The 23713-nt window shown below is 38.0% G+C and overlaps 1 protein-coding gene across 2 annotated transcripts in view; it reads right to left on the bottom strand.

Annotated features, from left to right (window-relative positions):
* RTTN (rotatin) overlaps window positions 1-23713 on the bottom strand; it is a 102356-nt gene that overhangs the window by 23843 nt on the left and 54800 nt on the right. The window contains exons 33-39 of one of the 2 annotated variants that reach the window (XM_081950951.1): window positions 15265-15457; window positions 13743-13825; window positions 11479-11587; window positions 10221-10419; window positions 6996-7086; window positions 1736-1892; window positions 571-708 (exon numbers count right to left, since the gene is read on the bottom strand). In XM_081950951.1, the coding sequence (XP_081807077.1) occupies window positions 571-708; window positions 1736-1892; window positions 6996-7086; window positions 10221-10419; window positions 11479-11587; window positions 13743-13825; window positions 15265-15457 (970 nt within the window). The remainder of the gene's footprint in view (window positions 1-570; window positions 709-1735; window positions 1893-6995; window positions 7087-10220; window positions 10420-11478; window positions 11588-13742; window positions 13826-15264; window positions 15458-23713) is intronic. The other variant, XM_081950950.1, reaches the window with a different exon arrangement.

Here is a 23713-nt window from a genome sequence, read left to right as displayed (position 1 = left end):
TGCATAGCATGTCCAGCAAACTGGTGCCGCCACAAGATGAGGCAGGAAGTTGGGTGGGGGTGGCTTTGCCCTTACCGTCCTACATCATCCTTCAGCTTTGCCCATCCATTCTTATTCAGTTTACTGCTGCAACGGGAACGAGGCAAGAAACCCACTTGAGGCCCCAGGGCTCAGTCGGTTTCTGTGCCAAAATGCCAACTTGACAAGAGGGGATTGATTTTTCTGTAGATGGTTTCAGGAAGTTGCAGTGAATCCACTCCACAGTCAGCAGGATGGAGGGATGAGCTCTTAGCTAGGACTTATTTTGGGGTAGGGTTTATACTAGGCACATGCTGAACAATCAGGCTGGGGTTTATTTTCGGGATAGGACTTATTTACATGGTACCTAAGGAGAGAAAACCTTTCAATGATCTACCCAATCAAGAACAGGAACACAAACCCAATTCTTCACAGTCTCATCTCTGACTGGCATTCCTGAAGCATACTATAATCCATGATATCAAAACTGGTAACGAGAAGTCAAACAATTTACACTGTTATGCAGAACATTGTTTTAAAACCAGGTATTACCTATTACAGAAGCCCAATGCTTTGCTAACGCAAGCGATACAAATGGTAGTGCACTATGGCCACATTTTCTGAACAGTGTAGCTAAAAAAACAAGCAGGTCTTCCCATGTTTGATGAACTGCAGATGATAATTCAGGTCCTGCCACGTAAACATAAGGGGGGGAAAAGTTAAGCTCAGCTTAACATGTTTAAGTATAGCTAAAGACAAAAAAACTATCCATTCTACCAGAAGTTCAAGACTTATACACTATCCTAGAGGCAGGGAGATGACAAATATTACATATGGATTCCAAACTTAAATTATGAATCCACAATTAATAAAATATATACAAGTGAAGTTGGATATAATCTGCTTCTAATATTTGCTTTTTTATGTCTGTCTTTATATTTATTCAATTTTTTGTGTTTCACATTCATAGACTATGACTGTATTTACAGATTAATATCTTCAAGAGATATCTTCAAAGTAAGTAAGCATATTACTGCATTTTTAAATTCTTGATAGTTTTGTACAATATATGGTAACAATGGCAAGCAACATGCCTACCTGGGACTTAAAATCATGCTTTGCTTCCTAGAAATTAAATGGCAGTCTCGGTGCTATTCCCACTTAATGAACCCAAAGCAAGAAGCACTAACAAAAATAACTTTGCAAAACAAGGGTGAGCAAAGAAGAAGTGAAACAACATTTAAAACGGACTATTATGACTTTATTGGAAAACTCAAGTCCTTCCAAAAGGGTTCTGAGTTTGAAACAATCCATATTTGCGATCAGAATATTTCTATTAGAAATTGTTTCTTCCCTCTAGCTGCCATGAAGGTCCTAGTGCAAAAAGTGTTTTCTTGAAAGTTCCCTGAAACTTCAGAAGATCAGATTTTTTTTAAATGATTGTTTTCCTGAGGAGACCATGAATTCTGGGGTTTTTTGGGGGGTGGGTGTGTGTGTCCCATCAGCTTTCCAGATCATTATTCCATCCAGCCCTGTACTATCTATATGGATAATCTTTCAGGTAGAAATGTTTCCATTTCTATTTGGAAATATTGAACCTTCAACAAGTATCACCGAGTTATGGTAAGACTTTGCTTTGCTTCCAGACTGCGAAAACAAAACATTGACATCAATTCGTACAACTTTTATACAACCTTTCCAAATGTTTGTTCCTTACCTATGCTGTCCTTGGAACTAAAAGAAAGAATCACAAAGAACTTTTCCAAAAGAGGCTTCAATAGCTCATCTTGCAGCACAAGATGAGTGTCCACCAACAAACATGTCCTCAACAGTTGAGAAAAGGATGAAACAAATTCCAGTAGAAATAAAATCTGCTTTAAAAAAACACAAAATTATTAGATTCTGATATTTGGATAACATTTTTTTTTAAAAAAATCTTTATTCTGCCTTTATTATTTTTACACAGAAGTCAAGTCGGAGAACATATCCAAAACACTTTCTTTCTTCTATCTCCTTCACAACAACAACTCTAGAAGGTGTCCCAGAGGTGTTTTTTTCAAGAGGCAACTGAACTTTCTGGTTTTTCTTTCCTTAGAAGACATTTTGCTTTTCATCCAAGAAACTTCTTTAGCTCTGACTGGATGGTGGGGAGTCAGAGCTGAAGAAGCTTCTTGGATGAAAAGCGAAATGTCTTCCAAGAAAAGAAAAATCATAAATTCCAGTTGTCTCTTGAAAGGGACAAGCATGATCTGGATGATTGAGAATCTCCATACACAACCGTACAAGGTGAATTGGACTGAGAGTGACTGATCCAAAATCACCCAACTGGCTTTCTTGTCAAAGATGGGACTAGAACTCAGGCACCTGGTTTCTAGCCTGATGCCTTAACCAAACATCTGATGCCTTAATCCAAACATTTTTAAATAATCCTTAAAGCACTATAAGGCTAGCATTCTATCTTTAAAAAGTAAGCCTCTAATCCAGAATATATTTGGAATTGATATCCACTAAGACTGCTTATTTACTAATATAAACAACTTTCATACTCTCCTATCATAAGACTTGGGTAATGTACATAACATCAACATGTAAATCCTGACACAAGAACATATCTCTTATTAATTTTCTGTCTCTCTCTATACACAGAGATATTTGTGTGTGTGAGTTATTGAACTTCATTTGCTGGGCACTCACACTGAAGGTCCTGTAAAAAGAAAGTTTGGGAATTTTTGTAGTATTTTGAATTGAAGTTAACTAGAAATGCTGTTAAACTAACAAACAATTAAATAGAAGATAGCATCAGAGCCTGGCATTACTACCTCATTAAAGTGTTTGCTTGTTTAGTAAGGAATTATGTAAATTGAAAATATTAGCATGCATAAAATTGTCATAATTATCATTAATCACTGAGAACAAAAAGATACATTTCTTCTATTTTTCAATACAAAATCCCTTCCATGTAGAAAGCCATAGCATTTTTTCCCCATATCCCCATATCATGTATTTAAAAACTGTACAGAAATAATCTATTAAAGCTGATTCTCTCATTATGGCCCAAATTGCTTGGTACATGCCAAATCTTTGTACTAGATATCTAAAACATAATTAATTTCTTTTATTATGCCTCCCTCTTTTTCATTCTTTAATCAACAAATCAGAGCATACAATATTAACATTTCATAGATACATCAAGATGTATACCCAAAGCAATCAATATCTTCAAACTGGCTACACTTTGAATATGGATGCATATGGCCAAGGAACCGTGTCCCCGATGCAAACATGCAACTCTCCTTGCTTTCCTAGGAGACATTATGATAAATTTATGACTAGATCATCTGCAAGCTTCTTTACCCATTCTTCCCCATCCACCCTTTATTTATTTTTTCTTCCATTCAGTCATGTCTGACTCTTGGAAGTTTGTGGACAAGTTTTCTTATCAAGAGTGTCAGGGTTCCAAGTAACAACCCTAACAAAAGAAGACTCCAAGGCTTGAGTTTCCTCAAAGTTCCATTTTATTACAGACGTCATATTGGCACATCTGGGAAAACCCGAATCTGAGAGTTTCCAGGTTTTCCCCATCCAAAAGAAAGTTCAGGTCCCTGCCCAGCACCCACATGTCCATCACATGATCCAATCAGGTACCATCCAAAACTGGAGATGCCTCCCAGTTACACATCGCAGCTGCAGGGCAAGGTGTCCTTGACTCTCTGAGAAAAGAATGTTATTTTGACTATTTATCATTCCTTGTCTATATAATATCCCCTCCCATTTTCCCACAGTAGAAAATGTGGCAGGCCTGAAGGCCCAATGTAAAAGATAGCTTCCAGGTCTCACAAAGGGTTTCTAAAGTAGTTTGCCACTGCCTCCTTTCTAGGGTTGAGAAAAAGTGGCTGGCTCAAAATAACCCAGCCAGCTTTGTGTCCATGGTGGAACTAGAATACATGGTCTCCCAGTTTCTAGCTTGATGCCTTAACCATTACCCCAAACTGGCTCTCTAATTCTGGCCCCTAATTACTCCAATTAATCACGCATTGACAGTCAGAAGGAGAATGGGCAGAGTGGGCAACCTGGCAGCCATACATTACACAACACTCATCTGTGCACAAAAGAGTATCAAAGTGAAAAGTAAAATAAATTATTTAACATATTTCATATAGTCAAGTCCATGGGTATCAAACTGGCGGCCTGCAGGCCAGATGCAGCCTGCCCATCCCAGCTCTGCAAAGGCAAAAAATGTTGTGATACATCTCGCTATGTCACATGACGCGATCAAGTTTGACATCTGTGCACAAGACAGTATATAACAGTGGAAAGTTAGCAGAAAAAACATTGAAAAAGGCAAAAATCCATAGGATTTCAGAATTGTCACGTGGCTTTAGCCGTTTAAAATGATTCTTTATACCTGTGCTTGCAAAATTGTGTCTTACTGCCTGGAAAAGTTATCAGAACTTGTTCTGCTTGCCTGGGAGGGGCACCTGAATATCTGCCTTTGTTCAGCAACTGAGTAAGTGGAAGAGGGAGAAATGATCTGATTGCCATTGAAATTGGACCTGATGCCTGCCCTCATGAGCATAAAGCTGCACCACTTGTAAAGATCATTAAAAACAGAGGTTTTTGCCTAGGGGGTGGGAGTGAAGAAATTATTTCAGCATTTTTATGGCATAACTGTTGCTTGCATGTCAGGTATCCAAAGTTTTGCAAGTGGGCACACTTTGAACCAGATTTAATAGAGACCTAGGGAAAAGGACACATCTTCTTCCTTAAAAGAAAATGCTAAAGCTCATTGAGCATATTATTGATCTTGCTCACACTTTATCTTCCTTTCCATTCACAAGAAGGTTCACATGGGGAAGGGAGATCAAAGGAGCTTTGATGTCACTTCTCTGTATTCAGTTGCACAACGTAATTCTGTTACCTGAGTTTTACAACTACACAGCAATCAACTAAGGCACTGCAGGTCCTGAATAATTGATGGAGCGAGATGTTACGGCACACAGATCCTTAAGCACACAAGCACTTTCCTTCCTGCACTTTGCTATTCACCCCCATTCCTTAGTTCTCAGCTACAGCAACAACACAAAAAAAAAAGAGACCCCCATGAAATTAGTTTTTGCCCTCTTCGTAGTTGTAGCACCTTGGGCCAATTTAATGTACGTTTAGTACGTAATAATGCTAATAAAAATTAACCATTTATTACTTTAAACCACTATCTTTCGTAAAACAGATGTAGCACCTAAACATACTATTTTAAAACGCCAATTTTGTTCTGCAAGATTCCAAGGAATAAGACTTGTATTGGCTTGTATTGCTTAAATGACAGCAGGTTCCAATAGCAGGATTGTATTTATTCAAGGGAGTTTTGCTCCACTCGAGCCAAACTCTATCCCTGACCGGTTTGTAGGAAGAAGGAAACCAGCATACTGAAGTATCTTATAGTTCAGATAAATAACCTGATGGAACAACTTCACGCTAGAAATCAAGAGAGACATGGTTTCATCAAATTGGAAGTGATCCACCTCTTGCACCATGCTGATTGCTACGGTCTACTTCACCTCTAATTCTAAAATATCCTGTTGGTGAATGTGAAGGAAAGTATACACTGAACAAATATTTCTGAGAAAGGACATTTGTTATCTGAACTGACACCAAGCTTAACTATGGCTGAGATCAGTATAGGATAGTAAAATATAGGGCTGGCTGGGAATAGGGCTAAAGGGAAGGGGAAAGGGTGGGAGACAGTTTGGTTTAGAGCAATTGAGAATTTAAGGAGTTGTAGTCCACACATCTTGAAGCCCAGCTTGAAAAAAGATTATTTAGAGCAGGGGTACTTAGATCTGGCCTGCGGGGCCACTCTGGAAATGATGAAGGACCGGCTCGCGGTGCCTCTGCCAGCGAAAACAGAGCTCAGGAGGGCTGCATGCGGCTCTCTCAAGCTCCGTTTTCGCTGGCAAGGGGTTGAAGACGGCCACTGGAGCAACAAACAGAGATTGGGAGCAGATTTTCTCTGGCAGAGCACTTGGGCCACCACAGGCACTCCCAACACAAGTGATGTTCAGCTGGCCACTCCCATCCCTTGATGTCAAACACAACCCTGATGCGGCCCTCAATGAAATCGAGTTTGAGACCCCTGGTTTAGAGGATAGGAAAGGAACAAAAGTGTTGTCATTAACATGTCCTTTTTTCTAAACTATACCATGCCACATATATCAAAAAGTAGGATAGTACCTGCCCACAGAGTCAAAACCGAAGGGATATTACAGAAAGGGCAAGGAAAAAATCTCAGGTAAAAGAGAAAACAGGCACTTGACCAAGCAGTATCTTTATATCTGATAGATGGACCAGACTGCTTTATTTGTGTGTGTGTGTGTGTGTGTGTGTGTGTGTGTGTGTGTGTGATTTTTCCCCCCAGGAGGCAAAGTCACCAAGCTCAATATACTTATATTCTGGATTCTGCCACTAACTTTAACAGCTCAGGCAGTTTGATAGCTCTGGAACAGCTGTATGAGCTACAACATTTTTAATAGGAAAAGAAAACTTGTTACGGTTGTCGAAAGCCACCTTGCCTGGATTGCGGTGAAACAGAAGTATGCTGAAAGGGGCAGGTAAAAGGAAGAAGCATTTATTCCTTTGAAGAAACATTTTTCTCATTACTCTTACTTTTCTCCTCCACAATTATGCGTCTTTCCACATGCAGAGACACATTCAAGGTACAAGCAAGTAGTTAAACTTTATTTCTATAGTAAGTAATATTCTATAGCCTAGATTCTCATCAACTGAAGAGAACCATAGCTCTCCCTTAGGAGACATTATGCTCAGCTTTCAGAATAAACACCAATAAAGTCTGGGCAACCTGGCATCTTTATTAAAATGAACAATAGAGTGCCAATTAATTAAATCCAAAAACAGAGATTAAACCATCGGACAAATTTAGCCGTTCAATAGAAAGGAACAGGAACCAAGCACCCACAACCAACCTGCATTTTGGAATATTCCTTATGAGATGGCCAAGGCGGAAGAGCTTTCATTTCAAAGATGTATCTCTCCAGCAAGGCAGAATTTACAAGACTAACAAAAACAAAGACATATATGTTAAGAGAAATAAATATGAACTTCAGCACAGATCATAAAAAATGGTCTTGGTTACTCACACCGTGGCCTGCATTAATAAGAGGCAAGTTGTTGTTTAGTATGAACATGAGGGCACCTTTTCCACTATAAAGGGGAAATCACCAGCACACATTTATTTAGAAACCAACAGGATTTCGCCCCAGTCAATAAAAGGGTACATATAACAAGGGCATTAAAATATAGAAGCGACCAAAAAAAGAGGAAATAATAATAAACCCAGACAGCAGCATAAGCAATTAAAATTATATGGAAAGAATGATGGTGTTTTCTTTAGCTGCCTAAAAAAACCAAATAAAACAAACAATACTCTTATTTTGTTATGGAAGAAGCTCCACATCCTGGTTGCTGCTAAACACAAATGAGCTACGAACTCATCAAGTTTCCCTTTGCTAGAATGTGGGACACATAACATGCAGCTGGATCAGATTCAGAGGAAAGCTGGCATCCTCACAGATGCACTGCCTTAGATGCTGGGGATCTGCAGGTAAGAACCAGCAGCAGATATGAGCTGGATTTGCATATAAACTAAGTGTGGGAGCCCTGAGATTCACAGCTTATTGCCTATAAAATGCATACCATAAAAGCAACCTGAATACTGTAATTGCATATTCCGAATTTTCTAAAGATGTGGCCGTTTCATATAGTTAGCTAGATACAGAAGGACAGAGATATGGAATTCTGTGACCAGATTAATTTCTCCATTGGAGGACATTTAAGTGATGCCTTAGTCAAAACTTGGGGAGGGGGGGGGGGCATTTTAATTCCCATTTTAAGAGTACCGCACTACTGATTTGCCTAGCTGAACTCAGTGTCTGTTTGCACACAACCAGTCCAGTCACATCCAGTAGTTTCTATGCCTTCTTAGAAAGCATAGATGTACCATTAACCATGGTGGCACAGTGGATAGAAGACAGTACTGCAGGGCTAACTCACTGTTCACTGCAGGAGTTAAATTCTGAAGGTCTCAATGTTGACTCAGCCTTCCATCTTTCCGATATGGGTAAAATAAGGATCCAGATTGTTGAGGGCAATATGCTGACTCTGTAAACCGCTTAGAGAGGGCTGTAACAGCACTATGAAGCAGTATATAAGTCTAAGTGCTATTGCTATTGCTATTATGAGGTTCTCCCTGTCCCAGCAAAATAACCAGGTATTCCTTTTGTCTAGGGACATAATAGTACCAAAGCATTACTTTCAGGGAATGTTAAAGATAAAATTAATAGAGGGCTGATACTGTAGGACTTTTTTAAAAAACCACAGAAACATGCGGGAAAAGAATGAAAAAAAAAAACCCTTCCTCCCATCCCCACACAACAATGTGGGCCCTACTTAACGTTTGGGAGCCCAGTTAAATATTCTACTACATTTGACATTGGACCATCTATAAGGTTAGGATTAGGGTAGTTAAAAGTTTTTTATTTAAGTTAGGACACAATTTTTTAGTCTTTAGTCCTCATTAGAGGATACGGATTCTAGAAATGATTCTTGAATGTCAAACCAAGACTATTGACAATTAATGAAAAAGTAAGGAATTAATTTTTAAAGGAATAAGTAAGTAGTTCATTTTTAGTTTCATGTTATGTGAGGTTAGGCTACTGAAATTAACAGTGGGAAGTAGCCTCCTTGGAAACAAACTGCAAACTATTATAGACAAAGTCTGGTTAACAAAAATAGCAAAACTATTTGCATCACGATACCTAGTCATCTTAGGACTCTGTGGTTGACAGAGATAAATTTAGAACTTCCAAACTCATACTTTTAACAAAACTAATTTTAACATCAACAGCTATTTCATTTATGTTGACACATTATTACAATACAATACAATAGTAGAGTTGGAAGGGACCTTGGAGGTCTTCTAGTCCAACCCCCTGCCTAAGCAGAAAACCCTATACCGTTTCAGACAAATAGCTATCCAACATCTTCTTAAAGACTTCCAGTGTTGGGGCATTCACAGCTTCTGGAGGCAAACTGTTCCACTGATTAATTGTTCTAACTGTCAGGAAATTTCTCCTCAGTTCTAAGTTGCTTCTCTCCTTGATTAGTTTCCACCCATTGCTTCTTGTTCTACCCTCAGGTGCCTTGGAGAACAGTTTGACTCCCTCTTCTTTGTGGCAACCCCTGAGATATTGGAACAATGCTATCATCTCTCCCCTAGTCCTTCTTTCTCTTAAGCTTGATGTTGATTTGATACATATATAATGACTATTTTATTAATGTTAATATATTTTATTTTATTTAATCTTACTTTTGTAGTCATTGGCTAATAAGAGTAAAAGCATGTCTCAAGTAGATTTCACTGTGCATTTTAAACATTTCCTCAGTGTGGAAGTTTAGAAAATATAGTACACTATTTAGGGATGATGAAAATTTAGTGCATATGACTAAGTTAGAAGACTATGTTTTACTTTTTGTATACAGGTCTTAAGAAGTCATAAATAAGGTGAAAATGGTGTGCTTTTAGTTAGCCTCAACTAAAACAACAGTTACTTTTTATTTTGACCAACTCCTAATTCAATAGATGCGGAATTGTTAAAAACTGTTAAACGTCATGCCATATAGACAATAAATCTCAAACCCACCCACCCAAAGTATCAGTTTCGCTCAATTAACCATGGCTTAGAGGAGTTTCATTACTGCAAGCAAGCAAGACATCATATAGAGAAAGCTGTTCAGGCAGCATGTAAGTTTAATAAATATTTATTTATTTAATACAAAATATACCTATCCCCAGAAATAGCTCTCTCTTTCTTTCTTTTAAATCCTTAACTTTTTTCCTCCTTTTTTTTCTTTTTGCTTTCAACTCAATGGATTTTGTTTTTTCTCCAGACCAGATTAAGAGGCTTCCAATGTGTACACAACAGTTCTTTCTGCCCTGAACACACACTGGCCCTCAATTTCAGCCCTTTGAGATGTTCTAGATTTGCTCCATTTTTGGGAAGGAAGGGATTCTTCCCGTTTGCTTTTTTTGAATTCTTAGAACACTCAACAGTTTATCAACATATGTAACAAAGCTTGGGATATCATTTGTCACAGTCTATTTGCAAGCTCTCTCGTTATTGATCTCTTACCTACTGAGAGCAGTTAGTGTCTGTGCTCTCCGAAGAGCAATTGTCGTCTCTACTGGCGTAACAACAAGCAAGTTGTCCAACACGCCACACACAGCTGAAAGGAGAGGAGGCGTGACTACCATACACTGATTAGGTCTAATGACAGACTCTGGAAAAACTTGTGGACTTGAAGATGCTGTTGTGGTTGTGTCACTCTGACCTAGAACATAACATTCAAAAGAAATAAGGTCCATTAAATATAAGATATATTCCTCACTCTGACATGAATTACAGATAATCAATCAATTCTATTAGCTACATGAAGCTTCAAAACAAACTCTTGTGTTGATTGTTTCCATAAAAACCCAACCTGTCGCTTGCTGTTCTTAAACTGAACATTCGGATTTCAGTTCGGATGTTCGGATAAATAGAACAATATGCAACAGTCCAATAAGAGTCATCAGACTAGGGCAACACAGGCCCAAAGATAGTTCTGTCAATTTGGAATATTTAAAATGGCAAAACATACTGTATTTCAAAACAGAGCTGCTGATATCTGAAAAGTGTGCAGAGCTAATCTTTCTGCTTTTCCGCCCTATACCTTGATCTCCTGAGAGTTTCAGAAATAAGCTACCAGGTGATGGCTGCTGTTTGGACAATCCTATTGTGGCCCGCCAGCGACCAGCAGAGCTGGCAGCAGATTCAGACAGTGAGGAGGTTGGGGAGGAACATGGGCCTGTCCTGGAGTCTGGTTCTGATGGAGGCTCTGTATCAGAGAAGGGCTCAGAGCCGTATGCCAGTTATCAGCTGCTTTCAGAGTCAGAGATCAGTGAGGCAGAGGAACAGCTGGAGCCTGTTCCCAGTGTGCGCATCCACAGAGTTGCCAGATGAAGGGAACAGTTAAAGAACAGGGGTCGACTTTGGAGTAAAGCCACAGGGGGATGATGATTGGCCCCCCCAAGAGGAAATAAAAGAGGAGCGAAAGGGGAGAGGAGTTTGCAGGAGACATTTAGTTCGCTTAATTGGTTTGTGACTCTCCAAGACTCCTTGCCAAGTTTTGCAGATATCGGCCTGGCAGTTCTCCATGCCAAATAAGGTCTGTGACTGTAAATCCACCCTTGAAAGACTTTGCTGGATATGAATGGGAAGAATTCACAGTAAATTAATAAAAGGGTGTTTTGTCGGGTCAAGGAGTTTGCTTCATGCTCTTGGGAAGCCTAGGTCAGAACAAATCCATTCCAAAATTTCTAGCGTGCACTGTGTCGCAAGAGTATCCAACCTTGAGTTACAAGTCGGTTCAATGATGCATCGTGAATAAGACTAACAGCTGGCGAAGAGGGTTCTTCTATGTCCATAGCACATCCCGGTGACGGTGATGCTGAAGTTATCTAAAAAGAAGCAACATGATCACTTTATTCAATATGCATTTTTGCTTGTTCTTTAACTGAGGTACCCCATCTTTTCACCCAAATGGTGCTCACAGTGCCAAGCAGCAATACAAAATGCTAAAATTGGGACTATTGTCAAATAAATTCAGACTACTGTAAAGAAATTCAAACCATGGAGTAAACAAAGAAAGAAAATTGCATGGGATTCAGTCAAGTAAATCATCTCAACAAAATTTCACGGGACGGGGGGGAAATCCTCCAATCCCCTTCTCCACTGCCTCCTTCCTGATCCCACCAAATACATTTGATACATTTGGCATGCTAAGGAGGCCAAGGGGAAGGTATTTTCTGAAGACCATTCCAGGAAATACGATGCTTCAAATATTGTGTGTGATGTGCGTGTGCAGTGTGTCATGTGAATCACACATGCCTTTGGGTCAGGTTGATTCCTGGTGAATGCCCTGCACTTTTCTTGGCAAGATTTTTTTTAGAAGTGATTTGCTACTCTGTTCTTCTTCCTGGGTCTGAAAAAGACATACTCGCTTCAATTCACCTTGTTGACTTCATGCCTAAGGCAGGACTAGAATTAATGGTCTCCTAGTACTTTAAACACTATACCAAACTGACTCTTTCAAATAGTCTACAAACCTCTATATGTCATAATCACCATATTGAACTGTATTTAGAAACAGATGGCGAGTATACACGAAACATGATGTTGGATTACGTAATCTTAATAGAATGGACCTATAAAAACTTCATCTTACACATGGGGCACTGTGACTCATATCCAGGGTCATCATGGAGGCCAGTTCTATTGACATTTAAACTGAGTCTCCTTCATAGAACTAGGGATAAGGATTTGTAATCAAACCTCTAATTTAAGCATGGCTGTATTTCTACAGCCTTACAGAGTGGAAAGGGATTCCTTTATAACACAAAGCAATCCAAATGCCTCCTCCTCTTTGCTAAGGGTGCAACCAAGAACAAGAGAGTCATTTAAGGCACTTTCAATTTAATTAATAACTTGTGCCCATTAAGCACTATGCCATTTAAAGCATTTCCTTTCCCATTTTGTTACACATGGGAAATAAGAGGTTTTCATTTCTACTGTCTGAGCAGCCTATGGAGGGTCCAGAAGCATACTATAAATAACAAAGGATGCTACAGCTTTTTGCTTTGCTTTTCAGCACACAAACTTCTCAGCAATGATGACAATGATGAAATTAAAGAATCTAGAACAGAGCTGGTCAAACACAAAGATTTGTGTGCACCGTGGTGGTCATAGGCACATGATTGTTCCAGAGAACATGGCAAGGTTACTACAGAGAACCTACCTGTCAGGCTTTGCCTGACCACTTAGGAGAGCTCACAAGAATACCAAATAATTAAAATGTATTGGAAAAGTTTAAAAAGCCACAGGGAAGGAATTGTCATTAACCTCTATGATTCAAGAACACTCACTAGCTAGTGTGGGAGTTAGTTCTCATATAGTTGGTGAAAAACAGTATGATAGCAGATCTAGTCATTGCAAAATGGAAACCAGTCCATTCAGGAGAGCGGCCATGTTTTTTTTTTTAATTCCAAGGTACAGGAGCAAAGTAAAGCTCAAGACAGTTTGGATATTGTTTCTGTATTAATGGCTTGTTCTTGAAAAAAAATGAAATGGGAATAAATTAATTGTCACTGGTCACCATAAGACTACAGGCTTACTTAATATAAAATAATTACTTACATGAGTCAATTTTCCTTGGGAGAAGAAAAAATTTGGTTTTCCCTACCATCAATAGCTAACGCTAATTTGTCTAATGTCAAATATAGAAACAATCCTAGAAATTATTAGTAGAAACAGTTCTCATAACGGAAAATATTGTGGCGTGCAGTAACATTGTTTTAGACAGAGTTCCATTTTTGAAAACGAAAGTATTTTTTACTTTTCCTAACAAAAATGACCGGATGCCTTCTACACTGAAAACATGCACAAGTATTTGTAACATTGCTTGTTGGAAGGTGAAAGGTTCTGAATGTAAGTAAAAGAGGAATGAAAAAGCAGAAAAAATACTAAACTGTATTAAGTAACTCAAGAAGAAACAAAGCTAGTATAATGGAATCCTAGTTCTCCAGACGATTCCATTTCACAGTATGTTCAACTTACCCAAGTATCAGTAGTTGACTGAGTACTTGGAGATCGGCTCCCACCATTCTGGACTCCCCAAGCAGAAAGAGAATCTTCAAAGTCTGGAAAAGGGAGACAGAGAAATACCATGCTTATAAAAGTTTACTCTTTCCACCAATACATGAGCCATACTTTCTCCATAATTTCAAAAGCAAGAGTAAATCTGGGCATAGGTTTACTCTTCCCTGTAGATCAGGGGTGGGTAGCTATGGCCCTTTTATGACTTGTGGACTTAAACTCCCAAAATTCTTGAGTCACCATGGCTGGCTCAGGAATTCTGAGAGTTGAAGTTTACAAGTCATAAAGGCCATAATTACTCACTATCTGTGGTAGAGAGTGAGCAGTGGTGTCCAAGATATCAAAGAATAACTTGGTCATCCCTAAGCCTCATCCAGGCAACCACAGTTTGTAGTTTGGTTGATAACACTAAGAAACACACAACTGACCTAACTAGGCCTCCCTACCTAATTATTTTTAACCTTTAAACAGTCCCTTTCATTATCCAGTATGCCAAAGTCAACAGTGTGTGAAATGCTCAGAAAGCTTTTTTTAAAATAAATATAGAAGTGTTGTCAATGGTTTTTTTCAATAGTTTGCATATTCTGCGCCTTGAATTGTGAAGCTGAAGTGTGAGGCATGGTAATTAATCTTCACTAATAAGCATTTTATGCCATAAAATTGATGACAAACTGTTGTGTATAATCTTATGCTCTGAGATATTGATTTACCCAACAGTGAATAGACTTAAGGTGAAGGTATACTTGATTTAGCAGGATGGAGAAGAGAGAGAATGCTGATTGCAAAGAACGCAGCCACAACAAGTTCCCTATCATTTTATACAAGAGACAGCAATAAGCCACCAACTGTTTACTTTGTGTATCCAACCTAATTGTCTGCCAAACAAATCTCCATGACGCACTGAGAATTGATAGTTTCCACTACGTTCCCTTCAAAGAATACATATGAAGTGGCCCTTGCGCACTATGGAGTGCTGCCAACAATTCTCATGAAATGAAAAAGTATTTCATAAACCCAGTATGGAATTTCTCACAGGACATCATTAACCCAGTCACAAAGAGAAATAAACTGCCACTCTATTTCTTGTAGGCAGTATCTTGCCGTTTTTTCAGCCTCTTCCTTTCTTTACATTACAGATATATTCTCCTTAAGGTTTTAATTAATATATACATTTTAGAAATTCCACACAGTCAATTATTCTTTTTCATAATGAGAAAGAATAACCTTTACTAAAAATAAACCCTTCCTTTTCTACTTCCAGTACATTTTTAAATTTAACTGCACCCCAAACACTGAACTAGATTAAGGAGCAAAGTCTTGTTTAGTTTAGAAATGCACAAGTATTGCTGTGGTACATATTCATAAGAGGACAATACTTTCGATTGTCACATAATTAAAACTGTGATCATGAGGAGAAATTATTGAGAACATGGGAAAGAGCAGTGCAATTCACACTACGTGAATTCTTGGAAATATAACTTACCATTCATACCATTCTTTGTGGATACCAACTGATCTCCCAAGGAAAAATCCACATCAAATGTATACCGACCCAGGTAGCACATCTTCAGCATCTCATTCAAATGCTCATAGAAGTGGCAGTGATAGAGCAAGGCCTGCAGTGCAGGTTTTCCAGACAGGGATAGACCAGTTGCTTCATCATGTACGCAAGGCCCCTGGAAGGAAGGAAGGAAGGAAGGAAGGAAGGAAGGAAGGAAGGAAGGAAGGAAGGAAGGAAGGAAGGAAGGAAGGAAGGAAGGAAGGGAAAATGTATCCTCCTTACATTATAGCTTCTTATCCTGTGTCTCAAAGATAGGGTACCAAAAATGAAATTTCCTCCTCCCCTCCTTTTTTTCAGTTTTGGGGATTGTGTTTACAGGTAGTCCTCGCTTGGTGACCAGAACTGGGATTGGCATCTTTATTGCTAAGCAACACAGACACTAAGCAAAACATCCCATGACTAGGTCTGACTTACATCACTTCCCATTTGATCATTACACAAGTCACCACAGGTCATTAAATGAAAGATCACATGACTTGTGATTTTATTGCTAGCTTCGCCATTGACTTTGTTTGTCAGAGGCTAGCTGTGAAACATGCAAATGGAAATTATGTGGTCGTGGGAGATTATGACAGTTGTGAATGAGAGGACTGGTTGTAAAGTTACTTTTTCAGTGCCATTGTAACTTTGAATGGTCGCTCAACAGTTGCTTAAGTAAAAGTCTACCTGTACTTCTTAAGTAGAAAACTGTGCCTGATTGTTAATAATCTGATGTCAAATTAGGCAACTGTCACATTTTTCTTCTCACAGCAAATATCAGCAAGAATCCGTAAATTGTAAATCCATGAAAATGCAGGTAATCTGCAATTTATAGCTTATTGGGGGGGGGGGATTTCCTCATGGGTCTTCATTTTTTTGAAAACGAACTTCCCAGCTCTTAATTGTGGTACAATTGCAATTACGGAATTCAAACAAACTTTAACATCTGTTAAATCTGGAGGATTTAATTAATAGGTTAAACACTATTTTTGGTTCTCCTTACTCTGTTCTTCCCTACACTCTTTATTTTTCTTCACAAAATATTTACAACTTAATTTTAACAGACCTTACCCCCCAAAAAGGATTGGTGAATTCAGTGGCCACAACTGATTATTGAAACTTTTCAAGATGTTGGGGAGAAAGGAGCTGACGTCGCGACGGTACGACGTGCGATCTTGGAGCTCCGAAATCGCAGACAACACTTTTGCCACTGGACGGTCCATTCGGACCTAAACCATCCCAAAGTGACATGAAAGAGTACGTCTTGCTGATCTCAGGAACACCGGAAAGTCCCTGATTGATCCAAGAGAATCTCTTCTTGCCGGTGACAATAAGCACAGCCTCAAGCTGCTGAAGTCGAGACAGCTCCGCAATGGGAGGAAAGCAGAAAGAGAAAGTGTGTCCATCTGGTGAGGAAATCTTATTTTTTTATAAAAGTCTGCCCAAAAAAGATTGAAGTTAAATTAAACTGGTAAAGAAAAGGAAATAAGCAGTGAAATTAAGCATTATTGGACAGTATGTTATCTTTTTTATTTTATTTTTTTCTATGATGGAAGTTTTGTAAACATTTTTTACTTTTTAAAGTGAAAGAATCGGATTTTCTTCTTCAATTTCTTTTTTTTTACCTATGGATTAAATCTTTTCCTTTATTTCTACAATACTGTTTAGGATGGATTTTTTCTTTTTCTTTTGTTTCATTTAAGAATTTTGTTTCTTCTAAGCCTGAAACATAAAGAAGATATAAAAGGAATATAAAGAGGATAGTAATCTTAGAGGGAAAAGAAGTTACACTGCCACTTGGAGGTTGGAAGTTGAGACCTGGAAACATTGCTTTTTCTTTTTTCCCTTTGATCATTTTGACCTTGCACTTCAAAGGCTTCAGCTTGTTTATAGAAGAAATAAGGAGAAGAGCATGGGTGAAAACAAAAAATTGTTTTTAAACCAGAGTGGCAGTGTTTACTAATTGAAAGGATGGCACAACATCAAAAAGAAACCATAACATTACAATAGATTATGTTTGGAATTCAAAAATTATTAGAAACAACAGAGAGAATTGAGAAGAGATGGAAAAATATTGAAAATATAAATTGTAATGTGGTAAAACCTGATGGAAAAATGGAAGATATCCAGCAAATGGAAAAAGTGGAGGCTAGAGTCCTAAAAACCCAAGGGAAAAAAGAACAAAGAGGCAAGCTAACCGTGGATATTGACAGTGAACTGAGTGTGGTTGGAGATGGAAAGAGTGGAACAAGGAAAGAGAAGATAGATGGAAAGGTGCTTTACTCCAGATTTCAAGATATAGAAGAAGAAGAAAGAGAAGAATTGATGGACTTAAGGAGAGAAACTTTGACAAAAACACTATTGATAACCAAAGATAAGCTGATTAAAGAAGCTGTTGGAGGGTTTCAAGATTTTACAAGATATGTAACAAGCAACAAGTTGTGAAGAGAAGTCCAAACAAATTTGATTAAGGACCAGAAGACTAATTCCACAAATGGCAAAAGAAATAGGACTACACTATTACTGGAAAGACACAGGTTAAGATATGAAAATTAATAATAAAACACTAGTTAAATTTAGTTAAAATTAGAGCATTATGTTAAAAATGTAGTGATAATGGATAAAGTTAGATAAATGATTGATAATGATAACAATATATACATATGTATGGGTTTGTTAAGAGGAAATTTGGTATAAATTTTAAATGGTGACAAAAGGGGAAAAAGTAAGTTAAACTTAGTCAAACTATTATTAAATAAATGACTGAAAATGATAATAATGTAATAATTTGTATTAACATGATAAAAGGGAAATTGGATATAAATTGTAAACAATGATTAAGAAAAGAGGTCTAAAATTTTTGTTATTAAACATAATCAATTTTTATTTTGAATGTGTTATAAATATATAATGTGGCTGGATGATATTGAAAATAGATAAGGGGATGCCATTATGTGTTGTTTAAAATTTTGGAATGTTTGTTATAAAAGGACGTTAAAAAACTATAGTCATATGAAGGATGAGGTATGATGATAGCAATATATATATAAATATATCTGATGTAAAATATATAGCTTGATATGAATCATAGGTGATGACTGTGGAAGGGATGCACAAAAGTTCTTTGTAACCAACTGACACACTTTCTATAATTTGTAATGGAAGATGATTTTAAGGTGTTTGTTTGTGTTTATTCAAAAAAATAAAAAAAATATATTTTAAAAAAACTTTTCAAAATGTTGAAAAAAAGGAATTTATAAACACCTACAGTATTTATGGAAGTCCTTTGTTTCCCCCTCCCAATCTTTACTAATACAAAATATTTGTCACTACTTTTTGTTTCAAATGAGCCCCCAGGAAAGAATTTGCTTAATTATCTGGGCATGTGTGCTTTAATTCTACCATAGAAAATGGGAATCCAAGTGCTGACTATCCAAGCACGATGTACTGACCAAATCAAGCATGACAGCTTTGCAGATGCTAGGAATGATCATCACATTGGGTCAATTTTTTTAAATACTTGACTCAACTGAGTCCAATTTTAGATTTTTATGCCTAGTAGTTTACAGTCTCAAAGGTATATTAAAGCCACTGGAGCCATAATCATGTGTGTGAAATGATACCAAGCACCTTGAAACTATATAACATTTGTGATCCACTGAACTGGAACTAAATGTGGTGATTACTGACTTCAAAAATATTGTTTGTAAGAGAAGAAAATACTAACCCACCAAATAATCACCCTTGTAAATTAATTGTTCTGATAATAACGCAATGAATCTTAATCTTCTGCACTACTCAATCTGCTCTTCTTTATAATAATATTTTATTTTTGCAGTGTTCACCACACAGATGTTGTTCTTTCTAGTGCTTCAAACATTAAAATAAGATATATAATTTAAATAATCATTGCAATTCTTAGGCCAATTCTCAATCATGGATTACTTGCATGTAATATATGTCCTGCCTCCCCAAACCACCATATATTCTCCCATTGTGGGCTCCTTGCATGATTCAGAGAAACTGTGAAATGGGTGCACTCATTTCATGATTAAAAAATTGGATTATATGTAGTTCTGAATGATGTGGGATGAAAACAATTTACTCCCTATTTGAAAAGTTGCAACTGTGACTTTTACAGAATTTGGTGCATCCTTTGAAAAGTGATGATACCTTGAGAGGAATTGTTCAGACTCAGTCAAAAAAAATGCTTAACTAATTGGCTTTTTGCAAAATCATCTTACACTACTGGATCAATAGAACTTGTTTAAAAACTCAGAATTTCTATCAACATCTTTCCAGGTGAATAGTACATTAATAGTTAGTTATTTCCCACTTGAAATAGCAAATTTAATTGCTAGGTGAATGCTTCTTAATTGCAATTGAAGACTTCAGCAAATTTGGGATTGACTGTATAGTATGTTGGCAGGTTGACACAGTGCTGCAAAATGTATTAGTACAAAATGAAATGATTACAGCATCTTAGAACTCTATAAAGTTTCTTACATTACAGACCAGCTTAAAAATGAGTCAAATATCAGAAATCTGGGTGAGAACTTCAGGTTGGTGCTTCAGGATAGTCAAATAACATTCAATTTTTCTTTTAATCTTTTAAAAGAAATGAACTGAAAAAAATATGGCTGGGGTTCATTTTTCAGTTCTCTTACCCTCATTTAAGAAAACCCTATGTGATTTCAGTTGTAGGTCTAACATGTTTAATATAGGTTGTCAGAGTTGCATCTGTTTTAAGTGGCAATAGTATCTTTAGCCATAGCCATAGCACTTAAACTTATATATCACTTCACAGTACTTTACAGCCCTCTCTAAGCAGAGTCAGCATATTGCCCCCACCATCTGGGTCCTCATTTTACCCACCTCAGAAGGATGGAAGGCTGAATCAACCTTGAGCCGGTGAGAATCGATGTGCCAAACTGCTGGCAGCCGGCAGTCAGCAGAAGTAACCTGCAGTACTGCATTCTAACCACTGTGCCAATACGGTTCTTTATACTAGCACTATAGTAGCACCTAAAATTATATTAATTATATTAAAGATTAATTATATTAATCGTTACACTTTCTCAGTGGCCTCTAAAATTGTGTTAATCCCAGTATAGAACTGGCAGGCAACACTGACATCTTTCATTCAATAAATGAAAATCTGTTCTAAAGACTCTTGCCAAATTCATTCTTATGTTATCAGTCATAAAAGTCTAGACCAGTGGTTCCCAAAGTGGGCTGGGCGGTGGGACAACTTAGGGGGGTGCTAAGAGGCAAGGGAGGTGGCAGAGGAGTGCTGGAGGTGTTCTGCTGTACTGTACTCTCAACTTGCCTAGCTCAGCGCGTAGGCGCGGAAGGGAATGCAATGGGACCGAAAGCGAGAGTCCTTCCCCGTGCGGCTTGTGTGGAGGTGGTGGCTGTCTCACCTCACCAGGAACCAGTGACGCCGCACCTTTGGGAAAGCTTGGGTCTCACGCGCGCCTTCAATGGGTGGAAGGGCTGAGTTCTTCGTTGCGCGAGACTGGCAGTTAAAATTGCTCCTCCAGCTGCGGGGGGGGCGTGAACCCCTAAACGTAGTGATGGAGTTGACTTCCCTGCTTCTTGCCAGCTTTGCCACCTTCCTTCTCTGCAGCCCGCTGTTATTTAACGAATGGGCATGTGGGTGAACAGCTTCACAAGAGCCGAAGATCCTGTCCCACCCGACATGAGCGCACAGAGACCCTCGGCCGGTCTGTAGAAACTGAGATGCTGCCTCCGTAAAAAATTGCAGGGGAAGCTAAAATTTTGGAATGTGAGGAGGAAGAGGAAGAGTGTCTACTCTGCTTGAACTACTTTCTTATGTAAATAAGGATTGAACAGCGTACAAAAGAGGTTGTGGATTGTAATCCTTTCATGCTGGGCAGGGCATGAGTTTGCAACTACTTCATAGATCCATGTATTTTCTATAGTATTAGTATTGTTAATAGGATTCTTTTTAAAATCATCTGGATTAATAAACAATCTTAATCTTGCCCACTGCTGGAAATACTCCAGAAAATGTGTTTTAAATTAGTAATAATTTTTATAGCATTAGCTGGCTGGCTGATCTGCTGAAAGAGAGAGGCACGTTTTGTTCAGAATAGTTTGTGGAATTGAGACAAGTGGTTCTCAAGCCTAATAAAAGTACACACCTAATAAAAGTAGCTTACAGTGCAGTTTAACATCATATCCTGACTACATCCTTGTGTTTCCCCCCAAAATGAATTGTCATTGCCCTGATCTCATTCCCAGTAATGAGTGAAATATCTTTAATCATTAGTTGTACTAGCTATAAAGTGGCATTTTTCCTCCTTTCCTATTGGCTTTGCTTGTCAGAAGGTCACAAAAGTGATCAACATGATCCCGGGACACTGCAACCATCATAAATATGAGTAAGTTGCCAAGTGTCTGAATTTTCACCACGTGGACATGGGAATGGTGCAACGGTTATAAGTGTGAAAAACAGTCATAACTCAATTCTTTCAGTGCCATTGTAATTTCATACTGTCACTAAACTAATAGTTGTAAGATAAGGACCACCTGTATTTCACAAATTGCTAAGGAAGATACAAACTTGCTCTCTTCCTACCTACATTCCAAACTCTGCTATCTCTTAGCTCTTTGAAAAGCCTTTTTCCTCCTGCTGCAGACTACAGGTAGTCCTCAGATTATGACTATAACTGAGCCCAAAATTTATTTTGTTAAGTGAATTTTGCCCTATTTTATTATCTTTCTTGCCACTTGTTAAATGAATCACTGCACTTGTTACTAACGTTGTTAAGTGAATCTGGCTCCTCCATTGAATTTGCCTTGTCAGAAGGTTGCAAAAGATGATAATATGACCTCGGGACACTGCAACCATCATAAATACAGTATGAGTCAGTTGCCAAGCATCCAAATTTTGATCTTATGACCATGGGGATGTTACAATGGTCATAACTATCAAAAATGGTCAGAAGTCACTTTTTCAAAACCTTTTCAATGATGAAGATTTTGATCATTTGCTGCTCCATACAGAAGTTTGTTGGCTATCAAAAGGCAACTGTGTGAGATGCTTTTACAATCCTTTCAACACTGTTGTGGAGTTTTTTTGAAGACAAGAATGTCTTGCTCAGTGGTGAATTCAAAGAGATCAGGCATGACATTGCTTATTTATCAGAACTATTTGCAAAGTTCAATGAAGTGAATTTGCAGTTGCAAGGAAATTAGGTCAATTCTTATTAAGGCCAAATCTGTCATCTCTACGTTTATTTCAAAGTTAACTCTATTTAAGCGCAATATAGGCCGTTGCAAGCTATACCAATTTCCGAGCTTCTCTGAGCTAGAAGAGAAAGGTGGGATGCAAGATGATCAAGTTTTTGTGATCATTTGGACATGCTGCATAAAGATATGTCTGAGCAATATCAGGATCTTCTTTTGATGGAAATTCCAGATTGGGTGATAAATCCATTTTCAGATACAGAGGAAGATGGGGTAGTGGAGGAACAACTCATAGAGCTGTAAAATGACATTGAGCTGAAGCCAAAGTTTAAGAAATCGTACCAAGAGTTTCGGTTACAGAAAGAAATTTCTGATCACTATCCTGCACTATGGACAGTGGTTAAGAAGTTCCTTGTTGCATTTCCAACATCATATTAGGTAGAACGTGGCTTCAGTGTGGTCATCCAACTTCTGTCCAAGCAAAGAAATTGACTCCAGATTACTGAACGTAGTGATTTAAGACTCCTGCTAAGTGACTTAAAACCAGACATTGGGAAACTGGTATCACTTCATCAAGCCCATCCATCAGATTAAGAATTTACTGAACAGTGAAGTAGTTACTAAATTTTACTGAGTTTACTAAGTTGCTAGTCACTAAGGTTCTTGATAAATGACTATCAGACTTTGAAAACCTGGTATCACTGGATCATGTTCAACAATTTTGTTGAATTAACATTAACTAAAAAGGTTTTTAAATTGATTTTGAATAAATGTGCAATTAATTGTTACAGTTTTGAATTTTACTGTTACTATCTTTCTTCCATCGTGCAAACAGCCCAGTCACATGACCCCTCCCCAGCCACGCCCACCAAGCCACGCCCACAGAAGTGGTAGAAAAAAATTTGAATTCCACCACTGGGTAGGGGCACTGAGGATCAGATTGTAACACCAAGGGGGCGGTGGACTGAAAAAGTTTGGGAACCAATGGCCTAGACTATCAATATATCCCTTAGGTTGTAAAGAGCCATCACAAATTTTATATTTGATTTTCATTTCTTTAGTCAGCATCTGGACAATGATAATCTCAGAGTCAGTATGTTGCTGTTACACTGGTTTTGCAATTTTTCCAATAGTGGGCAGCTTATTTTGTATCATGTAAGTAGAGTCTTAAGGTTTC

Source organism: Natrix helvetica, assembly GCF_964273705.1.
Source record: "Natrix helvetica genome assembly, chromosome: 4".
NCBI classification, from domain to species: Eukaryota; Metazoa; Chordata; class Lepidosauria; order Squamata; family Natricidae; genus Natrix; species Natrix helvetica.
Note: the sequence above shows the minus strand (reverse complement) of the source record. Positions and strands in the feature narration are given on the sequence as shown.